Raw genomic sequence first — 27,980 nt, 5'->3', positions numbered from 1 at the left:
TCCGAGGTACCATCACTTCGAGGGAAATAATTGGCATATCTTAATTATCTGTTTCGTACGGCGTCGCCAATTAAAGGTATCTCGTGATGGACGAATCGAATCAATTAAAATTGACCTTATATAGCATCGACGCCGCCTCGAGTTGGCTCCCAACGGAAAAGAAGCGGTAATTGTCAATTATTGTCGCAGTAAATTGTATATCCTGATAGAGCGCCAGGCAAGATAAGAGGTCGATTATCGGGTGAAAGGTAATTATTGCGAGCGACATGATGCGCCTCGAAAACGATCGGCACGACTGAATGGCAAGACACTCAGTATCGCGTCGATGGCGAGTTCCGCTCGTTTGCACGAGAACTAAAGTATCTCGCTATCGAGAATCTTGCGCAATAAAAATCGAGGATGTGCCGACTTATTTGAGGGATTTTTTCATTGAACTCTTTGAAATGTGATTCGGATCTAACCGCGTCAAAGTACGTGGCATAACCACTTCGAGGTAGAAACGGAAACTCGACGTCGGACAGGATGAAGTAGAAACGGAAGCTTTACGTCAGACCTGACTCTACGTCTCTCTATGCCAGTCCCGAGAGCACGATACTTTTTTTCTTGGATAGATGAAATCAATTACTACTTATCGCGATCACGGAGCAATAAGGTCTGCATAATTAACACGCACGCGCGCACTTTTGACACTTCCTGCTTTCCCTTCTTCCGGCTGACGCATTTTTCTTCGTCGCTCCGCCGCGGGAGAAGCCGAGGCGAGAAACTGAACGCGCCCTTGACACGGCATGAGAATAATAAAAGTTGACAGAATAACCGTGCATGTGCGATACACGCACATTAGCCGGCACAGCAGCTGTTAGGAATTAATTTTAGATTAGAACGGCCGCCGGGTGCCTGACTGGGTCAACTTCGTTCGAGGCAACGAGACAACGAGCGTCGTAGATGCATCGTCCGTTTTTCTATCAGTGAATTAAAGCGAGCTGTTCGCCGTTACTCTTGTTACGCGTGAGAATTACGATCCCTTGGAAAATAACAGCCGGATCGGGAATATTACAAATTGACCAGACCTCCCAGGTCTTTTCAACCGCAATACGAATTTGTGCTACTACTCGTGAGTAGCTGAATCCGTAAACCAATTTTATGGCAATTTTAGGTCTAATAATCTAAAACCACCGTGACGATATTTATTACCGCATAATTTCAACAAGTAGAAATTATTGTACTGTGGTACCATTCAAAGTGCAACGCGCATCATTCGCTGGTGCGCCTTATTAGACAGCGCTCAACTTTTGCTTCCTGGACCCATACAGACAACGCGCCACATTTACGGGTTGCACGTGTGTGTGTGTGCGTCGCGACACGCATCAAGCGCGGTAGGCCCGTTTCCGCGAGTTTTACACGCGTGAGAAAGGGAAAAAAGAAACGCTCCACCGTGAGTAGGGGGCAGAAGCAGAAGAAGGAAAGACACGGTTACTCTTCCTGACTTGCCCCCTCCGCCCGCTTGTATTCGTTCCTTTCGACTTCTCTTTCTCTTTTCCTCGTTCTTTAATAAACCGTGCCCTCCTCCTGTTCCGCTACGAGCGCGGATTTCTCTTTCATCCTGCTGCAATCTGATTTCTCTGGGCGCGCGCCGACGTATAAGCAGATGAAAAGGATTTGCTAAATCAAAGCATCTTAACGGGAGTTGGGTATCTATAAATAATTTTCAAGCAACAGATAGAGAGAGCAGAAGATCTAGTTCACTCATGCGGTTTTCATTGTTCAAAATATGTCTTATTTATTAAGTTATACACATCTCTTTTACGCAAAGCTTTTGCATTTGCAAACAATTCAGTCGAAGCTGTACTGGAAAAGTAGCTTGACGGACCTCGGATCGCATAAAACGTTTTACGACGGAAGAAAATTTTACGAGATCGCGATAACTCGCTCGGAATAAAGATGGCGTAGCGCTGTGTACGAATTGGCATTTAGCGTTTACTCACGTTCATTACGGCTCCTTCGAGCGCCTTGATGAACTAACACTGAATGTGTCAGTTTTCTCACTTCAGCCCATTGAGTCGCAAACTTGACAACGAATATGTCTGTATAACGAATTCGCACTTTAAGGAATTTAGGATTTTTCTGTGCCTCATAGAAGTGCTGAATTATTCAATCAGTATAAACGATAAATAATGTCGAAGTAAGAGAAATCGGCAGATTTTCGTCTATTTTTCAAGATTATTAACGAATTATCCAATGGCATGAAAACCGCTCTCATAATTAAAGAAATTAAAATAACATCTGGGACCATGGGAAGTGCAAATCCGTTAGTGTATGTAGTGAACTTAATCGCGCAAAAATATCGCGTTCCACGCGCAGCAGGCCCCTTTTTATCCGCGTACACGATACAATGCTCAGGGCCCTTGTTGTGGCGTTATTCGCGAAGCGGTGGTCTGACTTGCCAGCAAGTGAAAGTTGCTCGAGCCACTTTCCCCTCGGGGGAACCGAGCGATCGCTCAGCTGGCTTCCGGGCTGCGAAGTCGCGATAAATGCCAGAGATCCACCGCCCTGAATCGGCCAGCCAAGCTTTACACGTTCTTGTCTAATATATCTGTATTTATGGACTTATTGAAAAGTAAAAATAAGATATTGTTAAACCGTTCGCACGCACAATGGAATAATGGAGAAACGATAATGCTTCATAAAAAAAAAAGAAAGATTGAATCGCAATTTCCTTGTATCGTAAGAAACTTTCTCTGATGCTTGATTCTCTGATTTCTCGACTCTATTGATTTCTTGCATCAATCATGCAACAATTGATATTTAAATGTAATATAAATAACAATTAATTAATTTTTAATTAAGAAATTTTTATATTACAATTTTTTATTTGGAAACGTGATCTTGTGACGGCCTTCGATTCTTTCCGAATCGCAGATCGCGTTTTCATCTTAAATGCGTGCGCGGTCGATCTCCCAGCAGCGATAACGTGATTAAGTGCTTAAAACAAACACTTGATTAGGCAGACACGATACTTCCTCGAGCGGCGTTTAAAGGAAAAAAAGAGCCATTGTCGAATGTGACAATTGCGTCACGGCTTCCACGTGCCTCGACGTCTCGGCTAATGACAGTAATCACGAAACAACCCTCACCAGCCAGTGGCTTCCGTGTGCATCCTTCGTAGGAGTCGTGTGTACCGGAAGCCGCGCGTGTCGCGAGGACGCGTGTGCGCGCACGTGCGCGAGAAAAGGGGCCGCGGTGCACGGCGTTGCTCGCCGTCCTCCCCGTAGCCTTGTAATTTTCAGGGGAATTGCGTGTTCGCGGGAAATGATCTGTAAAATTACAGCCGCCGTTTCCTGAGCGCGCGCTGACACCAGCGCATACGCAGACGAGATCGTACGGACGTGTGTCTCGCGTAACAAGACACGGCTCGGGAGGCCGTGTACGTGGATAAAGCATCGTTTCGTGGACTTTGTACTACATCGTGAATTCCTTCCCTCAACTTGGCTCTTACTCTGCGTCGCCTCGCGCGTACTTTCTCCCGGATCGATCCGTATAATTTAATTGGTCCGGCGAGCGCGGCCGCGCAACGCGCGAACACGGCGCGGTCAGCTGCATCGTTAACCCGGAACCGAATGTTCCCTCCAATTTCATGGCGAAGGGGGGGGGGAGAGGAAGAGGGGGCGAAATTCTCTCACGGGTAACGATCACGAGCGAAGGGCACCGATCTCGATCTCGCGATAATTGCTTTTTGCAGATTTATGTATCGTTTAATGCTTCGAGATCTCGTGATTATCATCATAATTCAGACAAAAGAGAAAGTTTATCCCGAAGAGTGTTCCGGAGAAAAGCGTCGTGAAAATTTTACGCTGACGGCAGTCGCGTATATCAGTTTCGCATTAAACGTCGGTACCACGTGCGCGCTAATCGCGTCAATTAATACTTAATTGACAATTAATACTCTCCGCACGCGCGATTTGTCGTCTACGTACGCTTCGTCAATCTTGCTCGGCGCTCGAGGGGGATGCCGGTTGAGGAGATCATCGAAGAATCCTATTTAGCGAAAATGCGGTCAAGCGCATTGCCCCGGGTCAGTTTCCGCGTAACTTTCGCCCGCGATGCTCGTGCGCGCTTCTCGTTACCTAACAATTACCTAATCGTGTCGTACACGACGCCGTCGATCGGGCGGGCGGGCGTAACATATCGGGGATCGAGATGCAGCCTGCAGCCTCGAGAAAAAGAGCAGCAAATCGCGCCGCGCCGCTCCGCTCCTCGTGTTACACTGCCAAGGACGTCTCCACCGCCTCCAACCAGTCACCAGGAAACGAAATAATGCGCATGCATCAAGGAGAGAGGGAGAGAGACTATACTACATTTAATCGAGCGCACACATCGCACACTCGCGATTGTAAGAAAACGGATATCGCACGAGATGCAAGTCTTTCGATGCGTTTATTCATGTCTGAGTGCACGTGTATCCGTAGCTGGTACAATCGTATTTTTATAACATTAATTACCACGTTGTTGTTGCATCGTAATTATCATTCAAAGCAGGCGCAAGTTTGTATCGACGATCGTAAATATTGCTCGTACGCAGCAATCGATGCAACGTGCATTTCTGTGTAATCAGCGCGTAGCCAGTAGGAGAGAACTCGAGAGGCGGGGGAAATCCGTGTCGTGCGTTACCACATACCGATACGTCGGGTTAAAGGGTGAAGTAAGAAACGGTATTACATTAAAAAAAATTTTAAAAAAGACAACGCTCCGAGCGCGTTCGAAAGCCGTAAAACCACGCGTTGACACAAAAACGTCGCCTTTCACTTTCGTTCAGGCGCTCCGAGGAGATATCTATGCCAGCGACGTCAGCGATTGCTATTCCATTGATGGCACGTTCCTGATGCACTCGAGAAAACGACACCGAAGTTTTTCTAAAAGGCGGAATTCTCCGGATTCCGGCGATTCGCACGAGCGCCGGAGAAATTGTCACTCACGATCGAAAAGTTACGGAAATTCCTGGGGAACTCGGCATCGGTATCGCTTCCATCCGGTCGGCGATTTGAAAGCAAACGACTCGTTGCGAGCGAAACGATTTGTCCGATGAAGCGGGGCAATCGGAGGAGACGCGCGAGCGTGCAATCGGCGCGCGAGTCGCGGCTGAGAGACGCGCGATGACGATCAAACGTGTATTACGTCGGTTACGTGGAACGTAACGGTTAAGAATTACCTAAAAGGATCACCGCGAGTATTACGCGGATTATTGCGACGGCCATGTTCCATGGCCAAGGACGAGCCGCGCGATTCCGCGTCCACGAAGGACACGCACGCCTTTCGCAACCAGTTACTTTGAACGCGGCGAGATCGTTGATGGTATAGCCGGATACGGATTCATCTGTTCTCTCTCAGTATCGGTTCTATGCAGCCTCTCGAGGAGTATCGCAGCCGATGCAATTACGGATACGCATGATGAGTCGCGTGAAAAGAAGGAGAGACACGCGTCTCACCTTTTGATTTCCCGCTTTAATTATTTATTACCTTGGAGCAACTAGCGCGACGTGCGCTCGCTCGCTCCGAAGGAACATCCGAGAGAAATATGTTCCCGGTTGAAATATAAACACATCGGCGTGCTTCACGCGGAAGATATTCCAGCGAGCGTTTATCGCTCGCATAATGTATATCCAACGGCTGGCTGGCGTATAGTTGTAAATCGTCCGGGTCCTTTTTAAATGCTAACACCGAACGTTAAGCATGCGGCGTGCGCGCGGTGGTCGCAGGCGGGAAACTTTCTATGGCGAAATTATCGAACCGGCAATCATCGTAAATACGCCCACGTACTTTCTAATCAAATTGCTATTTAAAACACGTTCCCGCACGGGGAAAACGAAAAGCGCGACCGATTAGAAAACGAGGAAAAGATATGCCGCTACGGTAGCCGAGCAAATAAGGAAAAAGATGTAACAAATTTTTCGAATTACGGAAAACGACGTTTCCACATACATTGGACAAACGCGTAAGTGTGAATGCGAAAAGTGCATCGCGTTCATTTAAGGGGGGAGCCTGCTTTAGAACGCTGAAAATAAGGTATATTTTACGAATTGTTTTTGGAGAAACTATACAGCGGATCATTATAAAACTTTTATGCATTTATTAGTACATGTTTAAAGATAAAAAAATTATTTGTTGATTTGAATATATCGCTTGTAGAGGTCGTCCTGGAGGCATCTTAGTGCAACTGGCATTGTAAATTGGTGAGCATTCTCCTGCCTCCAAATTTCGTCTAAACTGAAAAATTGAAATATCTTCTCGTTATTTATGAATTCCCATCGTCGATGAACCAAAGAGAGAAGAAAAAAGTTGAAAAGTGCCAAAATGGTGGGAGCTTAGAACACAAAAGTACGATTTTTAGGCAAAGTTTTTGAACTTTTTCATGCAAAAATAATTGTTTAACTTAATGTTTTTATGAATATTAAAGGTTCATCGACGATGGGAATTCATAAATAACGAGAAAATATTTCAATTTTTCAATTTGGATGAAATTTGGAGGCAGGAGAATGCTCACCAATTTACAATGCCGGCTGCACTAAGATGCCTCCAGGACGACCTCTACAGGCGATATATTCAAATAAAAAAATAATTTTGTTTATCTTTAAACATGTACTAATAAATGCATCAAAGTTTTATAATGATCCGCTGTATAGTTTCTCCAAAAAAATTCGTAAAATTATACCTTATTTTCAACGTTCTAAAGCAGGCTCCCCCCTTAACGCATTGAGTCGCATAAAACAATATATTTTCATGATCGACAATATTAATTTATTGGTATCTAGAACTGATATCTGAGCTCCGCTGTCTTCTGTCTGCCGATGCTAATTCGGCGCGACGTGTTTACTTTGTGCGCACTCCGATCGCCTACCGAGAGATTGAGAAGCTACAGGTTGCCGCGATCGCGATCGCGACACGATAATGCAGACAGGAAGTATCGCCGCGAGCGTGGAGGAAAGGGTGAAAGCTGGACCGGGAGGGGAGAAAACGCAAACAGTCGAGTGTTTGCTGCACTTCCGCGGTCTTAACCGATTCCAGGCGTTTCCGCTCGCCGATCCTTCCACCAATCCACCTGGGCGACCGAATCGTCTTCGCTAACTCGCTTAGAATATCGACACTCACGTCATCGTCTGGCTTTTATGCCGGTCGCGCCGATACAGCCGGAAGTCCCGTCGATCCTGTCTACATTGATCCCGTCTACACGCCGGATTCATATATTTTTGTACCAAGTCTTCTTCTTTTGTAAAACGTTGTATATATAAAGTATTGATTTATATTTTAGCAAGAAATACAAATACGGGTTTTCTTAAACGCATTATAATGATAAATATAAGCCCACTCAGAGATGTGTTTGAAACAAGACCTGTTGTAGACTATGAAACTACTATTCCCATAATAGCAAGATTAAAAGCGTGCAGCGCGATGTTAGGCAACGGTTAATCAGGAATCGCTGCTACAAAAGAGCGCGTCACGTTCGTAATCCGGCTCACTGTTTCCGGTACAAGTCATTACGGGCGTCTGCTCTCACGGTAGATGACGTATCGTGATCTAGATCAGTATGTGATATCATTCACGGTGTTTCACACTAATTCTTTTGACGGAGTCGCATACGAGCAGACCGAGGAAACGCGTTCTCCAGATTGAGTCGCGAGCATTCAATATAAAATCGCAGTCTTACTCTCTTCCGTGTAAACTCACATCGCGCGTTTACGCTTTTGAAGCTCGATCCACGAAGAGAAACCCGGTTGCGATCGTCTGGAAGCCCGTCGGTGGATCGGTGTTTTTCTCAGAGAAAACGTTTGCTTCAGTTTCGTCAACGTCTCTGAAATATATTCGCGGCGAATCTGGGCCTCCGCGTATATATAAATACTATCACGCGCTTCCTGGCACGGGTACGTACGTGCACGTGCAGGTGATGTCACGTCGCGTCGTCTGCCGTCGTCTATCGCGCAGGAGTGGGTCACCGGGTAAAGAGGAAACGATGGTGGAGAGACCACCGTTGCGCGCGTTCCGCGTCGCGCCCGAGGAAGCGGGAAGAGAAGGCCTTCTCACCAACGAAAGCGAAAACGTCTTTCACTCTCTTTCGCGTTACGCGGATAGCTAGCGAGCCTAGTTTCACTCTTTATGGGGCGCGCTCGCCTCGAGGCGCGCGGCTAACCCGGTTAAGAAATCATAGATTCGCGGTCAGCAGATGAAGATTCATCAAGCGCATACTGTCGAATATTACGACACTCGTGCAGTGTACACTATCGAGCTACTTGAAAGATTCATTCTTTTTTCCTTAAATAATTTTTGCAGATGACGGGTGTTAAATGAGATTGAATTAAGCGTACGATATGGTAGAATTTTGTGTGATTATTTAACTATTTTAACTATTATTTTCAATTAGTTTTTATCTAGCTTCAGAGAAATGTAATACTAAATGAAGATAAATGTATCTTAGATTGATTGGCGAAATATTTAATTTTCAATGAAAGATTTTATAAAGAAAATAGGCGTATTCCTCTATCACACAGCGATGAATCACGGTGCGCGATCCTGGGACCAATACCGATACAACGAGCACGCGAAACGAGTTTTATGATCGTTTAATTCCGCGACGCGAATCCTTTAAGTTATATTCACATGCGCATTTGCGTCTCGCTCGAGAGAGTCCGCGCGCACGCACGGCGGCTTTAATCCGGATATGCATTAGACGATATGATGTCCGCACATGTGTGCAATCGCATCGGCCAAACGATCACACGCAACGTACGCGCGCGCCTTCGCAAGATCTCCGTTCTTTCTCGCTGTGTTAGTTACTACGTTGGTTCACGCAAACGGTGCCCCTTGACATTCCCCGAAGGACGTTAGTAGTCAGGATTCTCTACTTGTTGATTCCGCGGTATACTTTAAGCCTTCGCGGGAAACTTCGCACGAAACGACCAGGATTATTATGGTTGACCCGTGAGTCGCAAACGGAGACCCCCGCATAATTATGATAATTACGCATTTTCCAGTACACCGTAATTTTCCAGCGAGCGTGAGCGAAATCGGGCAGCTCGGGCGACACACGTGCGCACCGCGCGCAATGAGGATGCCGGAGGGTAATTCAATTTGTCGAACGAATGACAACTTCGAAGGTCCCGACAGGGTCCGGTGCCGACGATGTTCAAGGGTCGAAGGATCTCACGCGCGTTTATGCCGCGCTCACCGTGCGAGCTCTGCCTCGTACGACAGGCGATAGGAAACCATTTCTAAGAGGTCTAGCGACACACAAGAGGAGGAGCGGCCAAGGACGACTTCGTGGCTCGCTGCGTTGGTTCGTTACATGCGATCGCACAACACTCGCTGCACATCCACGATCCGCGATTCTCGTTTCCTCTTGCGCGAGCTCGATCACGTACGACAGAGCGAACCACGTGGAACGCGTCAAGGATTCGCGGTGCTCGGTGACGATCGGCGATGAACGAGGAAAGCAGAAAGTAGAAACGTGAAACACCCTTTATGCGTCTTTGGGCAGAGCTCAAAATAGACGTGGCCTATAAAAATTAAACATTTGCGGATAAGCAAATTTATGCGCTCCAGCGACATTAATGTAAATTGCACAGACTGTTGCACATTTTCATGTTTTTCTAAGATATACGTTGAATAATACCGTGATTACGGTACCTTGCACCTCCGCCGTAGTTCGTGTTCCGATTGCGTCGTCTCCGCTCGCAAGAGATAAACGATGAGGTTCATGTTAGTTTAGAAGTTATTCGGCAATTGATTCGATAATTTCGCGCGCGTATCGCGTATCGCGATAATACTTGTCCTTGCGACGCACCTGTTCACACCTCGACAGAGGAACGATCGCGAGCTTTCGTGTCCGTTGGAGATTCGATCAGGCATTAAACGATTCGCATTTAACGTACAAACCGATAAAAACCCGCTACACATCGCGAAACATAACTATTTTATCGCTGGAATTTTCTTAATGAAACGCGCCGCATTTCGTTGCTAGATAGGCGAGCTCGGAATCGGTTTAGTCATTTGACAGCGTGCGATGCACATTCACACGCGTGTGCACGTGCGCGACCTTTGCGCGAAGCGTGAATTCAAAGGATTCTTTAATACCCTTAATGGTGTTGCAGATAATCGCTCGCTGCACTTTTCGCGTCATCGAATATATAAATCATACTTTGCGTCCATCATCACGCGTTAGCGTCCGTAAATTTAACCGTCTATTTGTATCAATTGCTCTTACTTTCATTTCATTTTCGGTTTATGTCGGGTTTGCCTGTGAATTAAATTGACGGAGCCAAGTAAATACTAACTGTTATTTAATAATTCGCTGAAGTATTTAGGATTATTCTAGCAGCCGCTAAAAATTTTCAAATTATGAGCCTCTAAACTATTCGATTGCACCTAAAAAGCAGCGATAGGAATAATGAGGTCCCCTCGGGACTAGAGATAGTGTCGCATAACGCACGATGGAAATCCAAGAAAAGACATACGGGACTCGCGGACTATAATTCTTGCTTGCATTTTCACAAGGCGCTTCTCGAAGCAGCGGCTTAAAGATAAGGCCGATAAACGTATGCGCTATTGTGCCCGGCAAAGCTGACAGCAAGGCGGGAGGTAACTTTCTAGGAAGCGCGTTTCGGCCGGCTGGGACGTCGGTGCGGTTATACGAGCGAAGATTCGCGCAGAACGAGGAAATGTCTTTTCTTAACGCTGCTATATGGGAAACCCGTGTGGGAAAAGCGTCATCCCCCTGGAGCACGGCGCAATAATAATACAATACCGTTATATATAGGCGGCACACAGGCGCACATGTCGCGCGCAAGTATTTCGGTATGGAAACAATAATTGTGCTGCGATAAACTCGCGTTGCGCAAAAGCGCCGTGACGTTTCTTACGACGTCCGTGGATTTCTTTCCCTTCCCGCGCGTAATCATCACGAGCGCCGGCGCGCGCGTCTATAATTAGAGAAGACCAAAGCTAATTAGAGCGTGCTTGAAAAGAGAAAGTGTTTTGGGAAGAAAAAAGAAACGATCGGCGCACTTCCGGCACTGCACGAGGAAGCCTCGCGAGCGCGGACCAACGTCGCGGACTAATGTCTCTCGAAGGGTTACGCGTTTTTATTCATCTTAATGACGCCCGAGTTATGCGCCGTGCGCTTTTTGCCGATGCACAAAAGGAGGGTGGAGAGCCAGGCGGAAGCGGGAGTTACGCAATGTAACGACGAGCGCCGCGACTCGAATTTTCATCCGTGCAATTTCACCGTGCGATCGTAACGTTACCATATACCGGGTGTACCCCGCGCGATTGTAGGGTACCTTCGCGTCTAATAGAATTCGAGTTAATGCCGGTTACACCGAGCCGTGCGTCAAGGGGGATGATGGCGGCTTACCGCACGCACAAATCATCGCGTTACCGACAACGCACCGCGAGATTTACAGATCTTAAGTCAAGTTCTTCTTCTCTTCCATCGCGTTCCGCGTTGCGTTGCCTCTTGATTTGCCCCTTCCCCTGGCCGACCGCAGGAAAGTGCTGCTTCGGAGCCTGACATTCTGCTCATCGAAGGTTCCTCTACCTTGTTCTGCCGAGCCTAGAATGTCTGGCACTCTTGCTCGTGAAAATGATAAAACAATTAATCCAATCGCTACAAGAATCGATTATGAGCTCTCACGTTTCTTTTCTCCTCTGCACTTTGATTTCTTCAATTTATAGACTACGATTTTACAAAGCTCAAGATTAATAATTAACAGATATTTTTCATCTAACATAATTGCTCCGCAACTCGGAGCTCCCATCAGAGTAGCTTCATCAGAGTGCGTTAGAAATTCATAAGAGCGAATATTGCAGCAATCTCGCCATCTCGATCGCGGAAATAGATCGCAATGATGGAATCGTGGCAGCAGCAGTAGCAGCGGCAGCAACGGCTAAACAATCGCATTTGTTTGGAGAAGGTTTCCTGCGGCCTTGGTCGATGGTTATTTCGGACGAGCGGCCTATCCCATGAACCATTGTGTCGTAAATCCGATTGATCGAGAAAGGTATATCGACGGCGTGTACTCACTGTGCTAGAGAAAAATTGTAAAACGAGTGACATTTTCAGCTTCGTCTCAAACGCGCAACATACAGGTCTCTAAGAGATTTCAACTAAAGGTTTATGATGCCACTCAAAGCGGCAAAGATCAAAGAATTCCTCAATGGTATAGTTAGATTTTCTAAAATATTTGTTTACGGTGTTGCACTCCATTCTCCAATAACGAAATGCATTCAGTTACAGAGAATGCTCGAAGCTTTTGAGGAAGGCGACGGGAATTATGTCATAAACGCACTGACAGAGGAGACACCCTTGCGTGTTCACCTGTCTAGACGTTCGCGTGTTGTCGATTACATAAACGAGTAATCATATCGGACTTGGGGTGGGTGGCAGGAAATAAAACGAGCAAGTATTTTTTCGAGCGTGTCCACGGACATTTTATCAATTTTGTAAGAAACGAGAGACGAGTCGTTTGGGAAAATGAAGAAATTCAGAAAATTTCAGAAAAATGGGATAGGTTCTGAATTTTGAGCAAGCTGTGACGTAACGACGAACAAACGATCGTTATAGAAATCGACAAACTCGCGACGACCGATATGAATGTGCGGTAGACCGTAGAGATGATGTGGTTGCGTCGCTTCTTCGCGTATGAGCGTAATCTTAAGCGCAAGTTGCCAAGGTGAGTACCTAAACGCAGCCGGAGCGGTTTTGCGCTCATTGCGACGGTTTATTGTTTTCAACGTTTAAACGGTGTTTAAGTCTCGGCGATTGATTAGCTGATTTATCATTCTCGCGAATTGCCGAGAAATCGCCGAGACGCACTAGGGTTCTTTTTCAATGCCACATTCGAGTAATCGCCGCTCTCTACGTTCACGTAGAAATATGAACGCGTACTTCATTAAGCCTGCTTCATTGCTAATACGTTATCTTGACGCGTTCCGTATCAAGATTTCGGTAAGATGGACGGCTTGCATGTACCCTTTAACTCGTTAAAGTTATTTGTTGTATGTCGTCACGTAGAACCGCGGTAAATAATATTTCCGCAGTGGCACTGTCAAGAAGAAGTGGAACGCGTACCTGCGATACGCGCGCGCTTACGTTCGCTGTAATTAACTTCGTTATCTTCGTGGCTTTTATCTATTGGTACAATTAACAAAATGCAGCAGTCTTGACCGCTAGAAGCTAATTCACGCTGTACATTTACGCAAACGAATATTGATAATGTTCTTCTTACAATTAGTTTTAAAATGTTTCACGATTATAACTATTATTTTACACTAATAATAGTTATAATATGTAAGATAAATTTTATGCACGCGATGCACGTTCGACTACATTCTCATAATTGTTTTAATACAATCACAAATCTCATAGAATTAAAATTAAAGAAACTGCGACTTTATATGGTTATCTTGACAAAGCCGAGTATCGATAGCTATTATTCCTCAAGTCGAAGCAGTTTCTGAAGTTCAAAATGTCTTGTTCTGCGGCCCAAGCACCAAGAAAATTAAAAAAGCATGAATACTTATTTGCATTGAAATTCGCGAGTTTCCGCTAGCGCAGTAGCGACTATCGCCGGTCATTCGTAAACAAACGAGGGGAGAACGGGGTCATCGCGAGTGCGAGAGGGACGCGAGGATGCGGAAATGCAGCTCTCGATGAATGAATGGATAAAATCAGGAAGATCCCCCGCGTCCCCCGACCCGGTTGTTACATCGCGGCCGACGCGCCGCGTCGGACGAGACAGCCCGCTGCCTCCCCGCCATTCTCTTGGCGTTACCGGTGGTAATGCCGCCTCGCAACACGAGATTAGTTCCGCGGAGCTAGCCGGCCGGCCAGCGAACAGCCTTGAACCAAATTACGGGCTGCCGTTGTTTAGTTGTTTAGCTAGCGTACGCTGCAGAGAAATCCCGACCGGTGGCACCCAAGGCGATGCTACGAGCAACAACGAGCTATCACGGCTCGATCGCGATCTCCCTTTAAGGGGGGAGCCTGCTTTAGAACGCTGAAAATAAGGTATATTTTACGAATTGTTGTTGGAGAAACTATACAGCGGATCATTATAAAACTTTGATGCATTTATTAGTACATGTTTAAAGATAAAAACAATTATTTTTTTATTTGAATATATCGCTTGCAGAGGTCGTCCTGGAGAAATCTTAGTGCAGCCGCGTCGCCGGCATTGCAAATTGGTGAGCATTCTCCTGCCTCCAAATTTCGTCTAAACTGAAAAATTGAAATATGTTCTCGTTATTTATGAATTCCCATCGTCGATGAACCAAAGAGAGAAGAAAAAAGTTGAAAAGTGCCAAAATGGTGGGGCTTAGAACACAAAAGTACGATTTTTAGGCAAAGTTGTTGTACTTTTTCATGCAAAAGTAATTGTTTAACTTAATGTTTTTATGAATATTAAAGGTTCATCGACGATGGGAATTCATAAATAACGAGAAAATATTTCAATTTTTCAGTTTGGATGAAATTTGGAGGCAGGAGAACGCTCACCAATTTGCAATGCCGGCTGCACTAAGATGCCTCCAGGACGACCTCTACAGGCGATATATTCAAATAAAAAAATAATTTTGTTTATCTTTAAACATGTACTAATAAATGCATCAAAGTTTTATAATGATCCGCTGTACAGTTTCTCCAAAAAAATTCGTAAAATTATACCTTATTTTCAACGTTCTAAAGCAGGTTCCCCCCTTAATCGGCGCTACCTGGGAACCGATTACTCCTAGGCGGTCGGGGTAATCGGTCGAATGCCTCTCATACTTGGCTCAACGTTGTTGCGCAAGAATGCATGTCATCAGAACGGATCTCTTTGAGCGGTGATATTCGTAAGCGTGTCTCGTCGCTGCCAGGAATGTTGTTAGCGGTGCTTTTTGAAAGAGCAACTACCATCTCGCGTATCCTCCTACCTATCGCGTGGTCCCGCGCAAGTGTATACCCACACTCGTCGGGACAGGACGCGGTATTGTGGAGTGCAGCCTTGAATTTACAGGCACGACTGCAACAATAGTTGAATAGAGCGCATTGGCACGGCAGAAACCGCAAACCTCGGCGAACCGTCCGTAGCGAGAGCGAGCGGCCTAGCTGACGCTCTGTAAACCGATGTGAAAAAGTAGCGAACTGGTGGAATTAGCATACCACCGAATGGAGGCATGCTCTGACACGAGAATAATATTCTGCGCGATGTATGCTCCAGAAAAGGTGGCAATATTTGTGGATCCGGTTATCGGATCAGTATAAGGCCTAAATTTTATCAATTTTCATATGGAGTGAGAGAAAGAGATTTTTTCAATCCTACAATTATTCAACATAGACATATTTGCAAACAATCGTTACCATCATTACCATTTTCATCATATCGTCGTCATGATCATTATCATCATCGCTATTATTATCGCTCATCAATTATTTATTACCATTATCATTATCATCATCATCATCATTATCACCGCCATCATCATCATAACTTATTATTTTCATCCGATGCTTAGTAACTAACATCGTAGCGTGACAAGGCACGTTCTCATAGCCTTGACAGTCGACCCAAACATTTCTTGGCGACTATCGAAGCAGAAACACGGACCTAGATAGCTGGACGATTTCGTCAAACTTTGTTGATACAAAGCCACTCAGAAATACATAGGATTTCGACGTGCATCGCTTGATTATTTTGTATTGTAATTCTATAATTTATCATTATCAGTCATTAATGAAGGCTTATAATAGACTGTGAAAAAGGTTTAGAGAAGAAGACGAGAAGAGGCAGAATGAAAGATGACGGTCTTGTCTACTATTTCTGGATAGGCATCTTCAAGGCTGTCGACTATCTTTGTACTCTTTTTTCTCGTTTCTTTCAGAAAAGAATTTCCTGTTTTAAAAAGTGTTGTAAAAAGGCTAATACAACAGTAAGAAACGTAGTACTGAAAGTACTGAAAGCCGAATTTTACATATTTAAAATTGTAGATCGTCGCACATTGCAGAACAAGCACTGAATTGTGTAAAAAATACGTAACGTCGTATACCGGAAATTCCGGATGAGAAGAACAGATTACCAAAGCGAGAGAATATATGGTGGCGTATAGGCCGCTTCCTCTTTAGCATTCTCAACATGTTCCTGTATGCGTTCGACATGTCTCTTTAGAAAAGATATTGTGTTTAACAGTCATAAAGCGCTACATAAATATATGAGTAATAATCCGATAAAAAGAGGTTTCCCGCGATAAAACAACAGACTTTGCACATAATGACGACGTTATTCATTAAAATACATTCGTTAACGGCTTAAGAGCTCGTTAAAGTCATCTCGTTTAATAATATGTCTCTAAATTATCGTCAAATTATACCTTACATTGTCCGGATTCGTATTGCATGTTATGAAAAATTATTTAAGCAAAATATATTAGACAAGATTATGAATATCGTTAGCTGATTAAATATAACTACGCTTTCAGGGAAACAAGGTAAAGATGGGCCAGAGGAAAAGAAGGATGCTGACGGCGAACTTTGGGGCAACGTGGAAGCGCAGGCCGCCTTCCTCGGTCCCAATCTTTGGGACAAAACTTTGCCCTACGATGCCGACCTGAAGGTATTGAACCATGTATGTATAAAGGCGCGATACGGTAAGCCCTCAATTTGGCTGAATTTAATCCCAAAAGTGTTTAATACATAAATCTGTACAAAATTTGGAGATTAGATTGGCTGATCGTCTTGTGTCGTTTGTTTTGTCGTTTGGTTCGATCCACTAAACATCCATTGACGCAATCTATGTTTCCCGTGTGATCTTCAAATCTACTTACTACCTATCACGATAACGCGGCCGATAATGTGACTAAAGATTTCTTATTTGATAAGTAAAGATTATTTACGCAGATTCTTTTTTTAATTATTTTCATGCATTGATTTGGGAATGCGTTTCGTGAAGCGCTCTTGTATATCCCGGAAATTATTACACACGCTATGTAATAGAATAGAATCAATGTAGCGCACCATTGCATCGTTGTAACACTTACTCCGTTATAATTCGCCTTCCTGGATCGAGAAACCGGGAAGCCGAATATTAAGCTGCTATGCAATCGCTACGATAGCGACCGCTTTCTCCGTTATGCCTCGGCGAAATCGAGGAAGTTTGGTTATTCTTTTCTATCCTGTTATTATTTTTAGCAAAATTATCTAAATAACGTGTCAAAAACTATCTCTCGTTAATCCTGTGTGTGTGTGTGTGTGTAAAACGCAAAACTGTTCCTGAAGAAATTTTCTATTATCCCTATTGGTAATATCACGTGAATAATTTATCGTGTTAGTTTACATAGCTACTATATGAATGCGCATGCGCATGAATTTAAGAAGTAATCGTTAAAACATGTTTGTGAGATGCAGATGTGTACAAATAATATGATTTTTGAAAAAAAATGAAACTCTTTACAAGCCTCTCGCCAACTTTCACCATTTCTTCCATTCGTTTTCTGCATTCCTTTCATCGTGACACAAGTGCTTGAACTTTGATAAAGAAATTTGATAAATTAAAAAAAATTTATAAATTTAAAAAAATAAAATGCAATAGAAAACTATTTTCTGTTAAAACGGTTTACAAATATATAAAATTACATTTTCTTTCTCAAATTATAACATTACGTGGATTCAGTTTTTCTATAGACAGATATTAATTCTATGGCTCTACGGGATCTATCTTTAAAGTACTTGGCTCTTTGACAAATTAAATAAAATATTATGAAATTATCTACTCTAAAAGATGCAAGATCTAAGATGCAAACGATATTCGATTCATTAGCAGTAGTATCGATGAAAAGTAGTACATAATAGAAACAATATCATTAAACGATTTTTCGAAACATTTCGCGCGTGGGATTCTAGATATCCGTCTAGTTTACCTAAAAGCGTCAGATAGGTCCTGCCTGAACTTGACAAAGCTCCGAGAAGCCATCTCGGAAATGACATCTCGGATCTCTGTTGGTAGTACGTCGATCTCGATGAGTTTCTTTCCGAAAACGGCATCCCCGTCGACGGTGTGGCTGGCGGCGGACAAGGTGCTATGCAGGGTAGTCAACTTCATAAAATCAACAACACCGAGGCCGCCGGACACCAGGGACCAGCGAGTCTCCATCTGGAGCCAGTTACCAAGCGCGAGAGGTCACCATCGCCTAGCGAATGCTGCTCACCGGACACCCTGAACCCACCCTCTCCCGCGGATTCCAGTGAGTAGAAAGCAGTCTTCTCGCCTTTTCATTATTATTCCTCGTCGTTCGCGATGTCGAGATCCTGAGATGTGTTCTACGCGGTTTCATGCAAAGCGATAAAGTAGAACGCGCTGGACAATGTACGGAAAGTGGATTGCAAAATTAAGAGAAATAAGGTAAAACGCATAATAAAAGAAGAATGCAACAAGAGATCATAAATCAAAGGTTTTGCTTGACTGCGTAAAGCTATAAACGGAGTGACGAAGGGACGAAGTATGAAGGAAACGGTATCGATAAGAGTCATTGCAGCTGCAATTCATCGAGAGAAAGAAAAAAAGGCTAGAGATACGCATCTCAGAATCTGCATCACGATAACGTCGAGCTGGTCGAGCACATCGCAGCAAACTAGACTAACGTCGACATTGTCAATTGTTCCCCTTCCGCGCAACAGATTCCGAGGACTCGTCACGAATACAATATGGCTTGTCTCTTATAGCGCTCTCGATGGCCTCATCGGGGCGAGACTTCGATCCCCGCACCAGGGCCTTCTCCGACGAGGAGCTCAAACCTCAACCTATGATCAAGAAATCGCGGAAACAGGTGAGTTATTACCGCAATCATCTCGTTACTCGCATCCTCCGGTTCTCCGAAAATTGCTACATTTGCCAAACGAACGAAATTTTTAGTCACATGTTGCGAGTTTCCCGCGATGAATGCTGGAACCTTTTCCAATGTGCTCTTATGTTATTATCTTTTTTTTTTCTTTCTTCCATTTGTGGCCTCAGTTCGTTCCGGATGACTTGAAGGATGACAAATACTGGGCGCGTCGTAGGAAGAATAATATGGCAGCGAAACGATCGCGAGACGCGCGCCGCATGAAGGAGAACCAGATAGCACTCAGGGCCGGCTTCCTCGAGAAAGAGGTGAGTTTTTCCCACGGTTGGAAATTCGAAAAATCGAATTCGAAATCGCTCCTGGGTAGCATCCACTGATGCTATCAAGTCGCAAGCTTATGAGATTTGAAGATCCAAAATAAAAGTAGAATCGCAATCGAACAGAAACCGAGTTACAGACTTTTTGATATTGAATAAGTTGAAACGAATTGAAAACGATGTTGTCTTTAATGGCTGAAGTATAACTGCTAATAATAAACTGCTTTTATCAATTTGTCAAGATTGTTCCAAGACAATTTACCATCTTACACGTCCACAAAGTTGAGAACAATCAAAATATACCCTTTGCTGAAGACTATATCATCATTCTCATGACTTCCTTCGCTTAGAGGGAGAAAACGGTCAACCGAATTCTCACTTTTCGCTTCTCTTCGCAGAATATGGGTCTACGGCAGGAGCTGGATCGGTTAAAAAACGAGAATATGTTGCTGCGCGACAAATTGAGCAAGTACACGGACGTCTAACACCTCGTCGTCGTCCATGCATCAACTCGAGCGACACAGAGAGAGAGAGAGACGCGGACATGAGGGCGCGTAACACCAACTGCAGCTCCCTCGCTTACAGCCGCAGCGCGTAGCAGTCTTCACCTTTGCGGAGAAAGCGAAGAGGATGCGAAGCGTATTGAACGAATACCACGAATCCCGACCCGACTGCCGCCGCCCTAGAGCCGACAACTAACTTCCTGAAAAATCTCCGAAGACCCCTATTCTCGACTTCTCTCTCTCTCTTTCACCATAGATGAAAAATTCTTGAGTCCTCGCTCCTTGTCCCGCTCTAGAAAACTCCACAAACACACCACTTGTAAATAGTTATATGTATAGTTAGATTATATACACATATACACGCGCGTGCGCGCGTTATATATGGATATATATACATAAAGAATATATATATATATATATATATTCGTATATGTATGAAGCAAAAAGAAAAAATTATATATATATATATAGATCTATTACACACACGCATACACACAAGTATCTGCGTTTGAGGAAGACGATACGTTCGTCACGTACGTGTGAGCGTGCCGCGCTCGACGAGATACGTCGGTTTCGCGAGGAACGAAAAGAAGAAGTCTTTCCAATTTGCGCAGCGTGAGTCGTATCCCGCAGGAATCAGATCGTTACGAGACTCAGCTGTACTGTCTTTCGAGTCGTAGAAAATTCGATTATATTTCTTATCACGGTGTAGAAACGGCGAATCTCGTCGGCGCTGAGCACTGCCATACGTAAGAAGCTGTATCGTTAGGTCGACACGGAGCGGAGGCGAGCGGTTGGAGAAGGTTGGGAGAACACGACGCTTTTCTGCGCACGGGTTAATTAATTATCCTGGTTCTCCGAGAATGTGTTAATTACTGTAGCATATCCCACGTGGTGATGGTACACAAGTGATTCTAGTTGTTTTAATCGTAAGATAGATGATACGTGTTTCGTTTTCATCGTTTCTTCCCTCTGTCTCTCTCCTTCCATCTTCATCACTCACTCACCTGATCTATCTATCTACCTATACCTACCCTACCTGCCTGTCTATCTGTCTATCGACCTATCTCTACCTATTTCTATCTATCTCTTGTTTAGCGTGTAGCTAAAGAATCAATCCGGCCACGCGAGGAGTGCGCGGAAGGCGTCGCGACGCGACTCTATCTTTTTCTTCTTTCAAGATATATCCGCTGGCCCTACGTCGGCGGCTCGGGGTGCGAACGATGGACGGGCCCATCCCGAGGATCATTCGCCGTGTAGCGAACAAATTTTGTACAGGATGCCCTCTTGTAAAATATACTTTAAGACGCATCGAGTCATCCTGGCAAACGGTTGATGATTACTGTCTTCGACGCGGGGTTCATCAGCGTGGAGCTCGAGGTGATAGATGAAACGAATCGTCCGGCGATCGGATCGCGTAGTTTCCTAAGTGCACACAGATGGGCGCGTGCATCGTCGACGTTAATCGTAGGCGTCGTAAGCGAAATGTTACATGTACACGACACGAGGATACGATCATCGTGCTTAAACGTAAGCTAGCTGCATAGGCTCGCGTGCACTGGCCCCTCCCCCTACCCTTCCCCCATTTCTTTTTAAGTTTTTAGATGTTTATTTTGTCCACCGTGAAAACGGTGATGCCGATCGAGAGAGCAAAAGTGGAACCGGCGAAGAAACACGCGCTTTTTCGATAATGAAATATTTTTAATGAGATAACTTCCGTGGATCAACGCGAGATTGAACGGCGTTCCTGAGAAAGAGAACGACTTCTGTTCGTTGCACAATTGCTGACAATAAATTGTACAGTTTGTGCGTTTTTAACATTGCGCGTGAGCGAGACGAACTAAAACGACGAGTGGGACTTGTAACTCGCAGTCGTCACGTTGATTTTTAAGAACACTTTGACGGAGTTACAAACGCTCGAATGAAACTTTCCTGATTTCGTTCAACGTTCGCGTATACCGGCGATACGTAACAATCTGACTTTTCTTTCGAGATACTTGACATGGAAATTTTGTACAACGCGTATCGTTTTATCGGCCGAGACAGTGAGATACGGTGTAACGGAATTTCGATTCGCATGTGACCGACGACAAACTCGCTTTAGATAACGTAGGACGATTTCGCCGACCGAACGCGAAAGCATATTTTATTCTCTAGTGACACTCTCCAAATCTATCGAGCGTTTTATATTAAATATTTACTTGTTGTACCAGTTACTTTTCGTACGTCCGTTACATTGCATAAAATTGTATACGTAATTTCGTCGTAGGGCCCATTCCGCGGATAGACTGTTGCACGTTCATGCGCGAGCGCAATAATTCGATATTGTCCGATGCCTTATATCGTCGTTCGAGTGATTTGTCGCGCGCGAAATCATCTGGTTGCAGTTCTTCACGATTGCCTTGTACATTTTGGCAGAGAAACGTTGCGTTGATGAATTCCGAGCGATATTCGCGATGAATTACCACTGAATCGACATCTCGCGTCGTCAAAATTAGCGAATCCTTCGCCTTCGTCCATCCAGATTCGTGAATAGTTTAGACTAGGCGCACAAAATTTTCTTTCCGGAAATGTTGACTGTTAAAGCAGTCATTATACGTGGCTTGTTTCTCGGCAAGGAAATTAGAACGGTATTGCGGATGGCAGTACGAACGGAGAATTTCACGTTTGATTGTATACGAATTTTCTCGCCTCATTCTTATGCATTAACGTAGATCGCAAAGAAGTTTTTTCAGTCGTCTACAATACTTACTTGAAGATTAGCGCGAGCCGGTATCAATACGCTCGTGCGTGTGTGTCTGCTTGTCACGCACACTCGTCATCATTAAGGGCGATACGACAATTTTTATAAAGACGAGAGAAATTATCTTTCTGCATTCTTGCTATTTACTCTTGAAATATCCGAGATGATCACGAGTCGCAGACGGACGACAGTGCTTTTGTTACGACGTCGCGCGTGCTAGCGATACAAATTGGATTGTCTCCTTTTTGATCTTCTCTGTTCGAGCTTCTCGCCATTATTAATGATACTGAGTGTGTGGTATGATGTGGATCTCGGCACAAGTTATTGGCCTATAAGAAGCGCGTTAGCAGCATGATTGACATACACCGCAATCCGATGATAGTAATAAATAAAATAATAGAGAATTATCTAGCAGCGCGACAGACGCGGTCGCTGGCTTTGCTCCAAATAGAATGGTAAGAAAATGAGATAGAGGACACACCGCCGCGTCTTCGATGAATAATCGTCCGATCCACTTTAAAAAAAAAGAAGAACATGAGAAAGATTAGGTATGACCAACACAAGAAACCTATTGTATCACATTTCGAGAAATATATGTATTTGTTATTGTTTTAATTGAATCCTATGGTTGTGCCCTGTTTTACCATCCATGTGTTCCTTAATTTTCTTGAAAATCAAGAAAGATTTTAATATTTTTCTTAGTTTTCTTAGTTTTCCCGATTCAGAAATTGACTCATCTAAAATATAACTTAAAATCATATATTCTGGAGCAAATTTGATGGTAAGTATGCAATATGAAAGGACAGGGATTTCATCATGTCCATAGAATAAGTCATATAATATTTCTAAAGTTTTTGCTTTTTACTCATCGCGATTTCTTATATTATTGTGAGGAGTTAAATATTCATGTACATATAAGACGGATTATGTTCATATAATATGTCACGGAATACATATCTTGATATGAAACATACACATATACACAAGAAAAATAGTAAATTTATTGTATATATTGTATTATATTATAATAATGAAAGAGAAGTTAAAGGAATATTTTCTCTAAAGTTGTGGTTTTCTTTGTAAAAAATATTAAAATATGTATAATAATCCTAGAAATAACTAACAAAAGTTACTTAAGAATTAATATACGATTAATAAAAAATTGGAAAAAATTATCTTTAATATACTTGCATAAAAGATGCTGCATAACGCTGATCTTAAAAACAAGATACACATGACACAATTGGTATAAAACATTTACACGAAAATATAAATTAGCTTTTATGTGATTGCAATTAGTTCGCTGACTATAATAATGCGCGCTGTAGCACGCAACCTTCAGTCGCACGTTACATGTCAAACGAGACGTTCATATAATGTGGAAGACTACGACCGTGCTCTTAGTTCTTGCCATCGGCATAGCTATCTTGTTAAAGTAAGTATGAGAAAAAATTGGATAAATCGATTCTAGAAATTTCAGGCTTTATGAAGTAAAACTTCATTCATTTTTCTTTGACCAATGATTTTTTTTCTTTCTTACCATTTTTCTCAATTTACCTTGATTTTTACACTAATATGTGACGTTTAAAAGTATATATAATAAATAGTAAGTAACGTCTAATTGATCAAGAAAAATTTGAAAGTGTTAATTTCTGTGCAGTCAGGATGATAGAGATGTACCAAACTTGCCTGAAACGTTTTGGGGACCTGAAAGAAATAGAGAAGCATCGGAGGAAATAAGATCGTTTGTTATCGAAGTGCCAAAGTCGGTAAGTAACGAAAAGAAAATTGAGCTTATCCATTAAAATTAATAATGTTTTGCCGAGAATATTACATGTATCTTTGTTACTTTCTTACACTTTGTAACATATGGTTACAATAATCGCAAGAAGAATAATATTAATTAAACATAAAAAAGAGTGACTTCACCTATTTGTCTATCTCCAATGCATACATTATAGAGGAGATGCAGTTTGCAAATTTATTTCTGGTATAAGGCGTGATACTATATTTAGCAATGATTCGCTATCATACCACGATGTTAAAAAACAACATTTCTGTTAATATGAATAAATCACCTTCAGTTATCAATAGCAGATTTATCTATTATGTAACCAAATCTGACATTTGATGACTGTTAAAAGATATTCGAATTTAGTGAAAGAAATAATAAAATAAACATCATGCATACAATTTCACATATGAAATTTCAAAGAACTTTATAGAAACTATATTGTGCTTTCTAAATTTCTTCGTTAAGTAATTTAGGACAAATTAAGCAAAGTATAAGATGATTATCAAAATGATTGCCTACTTCTGAGTTGATAAATATGTACAAACAGCTTATTTTCTTGATTTTATTTCTAGATAATTTCCAATTTATTTCTGACTAATAGACAATTAGACATTTCTAAAAGATGTTGCTTACGTATTAAATGGAACAATATTTTTTGAATAAGGTAATCGACGATTTGAAAGATCGACTCGCAAAGAAAAAAGAATTGGTACCACCATTGGAGAATACTGCGTGGACTTACGGTACCAGTACGACCTACTTGGAAAATGTTCTTGAACATTGGCGTACGAAGTATAACTGGACTGAACGGCAGGCACTGCTCAACAAGTATCCTCAATATGTGACCAATATTCAAGGTAATAGATTTTTTGATCACTCGCATGCTCACACTGCGCATGTCTTTCTTTGCGACTAGTATTTGCGAATAATCTTGCTATACGAAAAATGGCGAATGAAAGAAACGTAAGAATTATTCTAGAAATTAGGCATCGTTTTCATAAATGTTCTTTTTTGTTTCGTTATTAACGAGAAATAATAATAAACATAAATGTTGACCTAAATGATAATTTAAATATAATCCATTTACGATTCTGGATTCTAGAAAAGCTATCTTACGTCAAATGTTTCTTGTTTGTTGGATTGAAATAAGAAGCCCGTTTTATCTATAATAAGTTGACTGGTAAGAAACGAATAACATGTAGATTAAATATTGCTACGTCAGGATGCAAAGTCTTAGAATGACATACATGTTCGTAGGTACATAAAAAACTGAGCTGCCAGTTATTGAATACATTGAAGTTAAGACGAGAAACCTCGATTATAAGTTGTATAATTAACTATGTTTTCATTTCCACTCTGTAACAATATTTATACTTTATATTGTGTATGTGCACATTTCTTACATATTATTATATGTTATATTTTCATATGTTATATTATATATTATAATATTCTCAGAACTTTGTTATTATTATGTCATGAACAAAGAAAGTTAGTAAAAATACATTTGAAGCACAAAGTTATGAAGTGAATAATTTTGTTTTGACGTCTGTATTGTCTTATAGGTCTGGATATACATTTCTATCATGTGAAACCACACGTACCATCAGATCGGAACTTGAAAGTTGTTCCATTGCTGATTGTACACGGATGGCCAGGATCCGTGGTGGAGTTTCAAAAAATTATTCCTATGCTAACGACGCCACGTCCCGACAGAGACTTCGTATTTGAGGTGATCGCACCTTCACTTCCGGGATACGGGTTCTCGCAAGCGGCTGTACGACCAGGACTGGGCCCAGCAGAGGTAAAGCACATTTCGAAATACATGATCTTACGTTGTAACATTTATTAAAGATATTACAGCAAAGGAATATGATAATTGTTTGTTCCTTTCAGATGTCCGTTATATTTAAAAACCTCATGTTGCGCCTTGGCTTCAATAAGTTTTATGTGCAAGGAGGAGACTGGGGCTCCCTTATTGTCACGCACATATCCAGTTTCTTTTCAGACAAGTATATAATACTAATGCATAATATTCATATTAATTCGATAACAGTTATATAAGACAATTATTAAAGCTAAAAACGACGATTGTTCTTTTTCAGCACTCTTGGCGTCCATGTGAACATGTGTGTAAGCACGATTATACCCAATATATTTTGGAGATTGTTGGGTATCGTTTTTTCATCGCTCGTAGTCGACAACGAACATTATTCTAAAATGTATCCTTTGAGTTACCACCTAAGTCGAAACATTGAGGAATCGGGATATTTACACATTCAGGCTACTAAACCAGACACTATAGGTAATTGTTACAGCTAACTTGTTGAAGACAGAGAGAAAGAGAAAATCGAAACAATAAATTCTTTTTAAAGGTACGGCCGTGGCAGCCTCGCCAGTAGGATTGGCAGCGTATATCTTGGAAAAGTTTAGTACGGGTACGAATGCAGAGTACAGATTCCGAACAGACGGTGGTTTGCTCGAGAAACACAGCATAGATGAGCTCTTGGATAACATCATGCTCTACTGGATTACCAATTCTATAACCACGAGTGTTCGAATTTATGCGGAGCATTTTAATAAAACCAACCTGGCGAGAAAACTCGACGAGTCAGTCTATTTAATTTTTCTTAATTATAAATTTATCCTTGAATCAAATATTCTTTTTCTTGTGCTCACATCAAAGAAATCAAAGTAATACGTTTTTGTTTATGCTGAGAGTAATATATGTATGTACTTTTTAGATTGCCAGTTAATGTGCCATCAGCATGTGCAGCATTTCCTCACGAGATACTCTATCATTCGGAAGTTCTCCTTCGATACAAGTACACTAATCTAATACAACATAATCATTTACCGCGCGGAGGCCACTTTGCTGCCATGGAGGAGCCTTCTCTTCTGGCGAATGATATTTTTGAGTTTGTATCCAAGACGGAGGATATCAGGAAGAAAGCTGAGAATAAGGATATTCCAAATAGAACGGAGAAAGTAAAGGAACCTAGTAAAACTTAAAAACTGTTGAACTGTGCTATATCTACTGAAAAAGTAATGTTTAATGTAAAATGTGATGGACATAAGGTTATTTTATTACTGCTAGAAACGATGTTGTTACATTTTTCTAATTTTGTACATATGGAAGTTCTTAAAATGAAATAATTCTTTTTTTAATAAAAAGTTTCTCATTTGATGCTATATTCTCTAACGTATTCCAATTTGTATTATAAACTTTCATATATCTATTTAAAGTTTCTACTAGGAACATATTTTAATTTTTTATTATTTATGTTCACGTGTATGTATGTACAACAATATTTTTTTATATATCCTAAAATTAGAATGTGCAAGTGAAGCTACGTAAGAACTATGTAAATATATTTCGATTAAATATTATAAAATATACGTTAAATAAAAAAATACAATATAAATATCTGTTTTTCTATATTTATAAGTAACTGTGCAGATTTAATGAATAGAACTAATCGCTGATTTAATATTATAAGATATGTAAATAGTATGCAAAAGATTTAATCTTTCCTTCAGCGCTCTGGTATGGTTAATTAAACTTCAAATAAATTTTATTTTTAATTTTAATTTTAAATTTAATTTTAATTTTAATTTTTGAAGAGTTGGTATCGAAATTTATAAAACATCATATGTCATGATTTAATGATAAACATAACTTCGAAAAACAATGAGCAATGAAAAGCTATATATGCTTTTCGTATTCAGCACACTATTCTGGACTTGAACTGAAAAGTTTTTTGTCGCGG

At 42.1% G+C, this 27,980-nt stretch overlaps 2 protein-coding genes across 15 annotated transcripts in view; both read left to right on the top strand.

The window, feature by feature from the left end:
- Positions 1-23,035, top strand: part of LOC105284073 (thyrotroph embryonic factor) — a 69,729-nt gene extending 46,694 nt beyond the window's left edge. For 4 of the 14 annotated variants that reach the window (XM_011347325.3, XM_026970737.1, XM_011347314.3 and 1 more), the window contains 5 exons: positions 16,495-16,640; positions 18,018-18,255; positions 18,689-18,837; positions 19,014-19,160; positions 19,568-19,703. In XM_011347325.3, the coding sequence (XP_011345627.1) occupies positions 16,495-16,640; positions 18,018-18,255; positions 18,689-18,837; positions 19,014-19,160; positions 19,568-19,654 (767 nt within the window). In that variant the 3' untranslated portion in view covers positions 19,655-19,703. Of the gene's footprint in view, positions 1-16,494; positions 16,641-18,017; positions 18,256-18,688; positions 18,838-19,013; positions 19,161-19,567 lie in introns of all 14 variants that reach the window. The other 10 variants (XM_011347318.3, XM_011347321.3, XM_011347323.3 and 7 more) reach the window with 7 other exon arrangements.
- Positions 23,036-23,736: 701 nt separating this feature from the next.
- LOC105284076 (juvenile hormone epoxide hydrolase 1-like) lies at positions 23,737-27,635 on the top strand. Its single transcript, XM_026970736.1, has 8 exons — positions 23,737-23,850; positions 24,076-24,184; positions 24,875-25,067; positions 25,776-26,014; positions 26,107-26,222; positions 26,316-26,515; positions 26,586-26,820; positions 26,955-27,635. The coding sequence occupies exons 1-8, from the start codon at positions 23,792-23,794 to the stop codon at positions 27,220-27,222; spliced, it is 1,419 nt and encodes a 472-aa protein (XP_026826537.1). The 5' UTR covers positions 23,737-23,791; the 3' UTR covers positions 27,223-27,635.
- Positions 27,636-27,980: the final 345 nt, after the last annotated feature.

The sequence above is a fragment of the Ooceraea biroi genome, chromosome 6, assembly GCF_003672135.1.
Source record: "Ooceraea biroi isolate clonal line C1 chromosome 6, Obir_v5.4, whole genome shotgun sequence".
Lineage (NCBI taxonomy): Eukaryota > Metazoa > Arthropoda > Insecta > Hymenoptera > Formicidae > Ooceraea > Ooceraea biroi.
Note: the sequence above shows the minus strand (reverse complement) of the source record. Positions and strands in the feature narration are given on the sequence as shown.

Coding starts and splice junctions, on each gene's coding strand:
- LOC105284076 (XM_026970736.1), top strand. CDS start 23,792: ATGTGGAAGACTACGACCGTGCTCTTAGTTCTTGCCATCGGCATAGCT. Junction 25,068..25,775: donor ATATGTGACCAATATTCAAG/GTAATAGATTTT, acceptor ATTGTCTTATAG/GTCTGGATATACATTTCTAT. Junction 26,223..26,315: donor TCCAGTTTCTTTTCAGACAA/GTATATAATACT, acceptor GTTCTTTTTCAG/CACTCTTGGCGTCCATGTGA.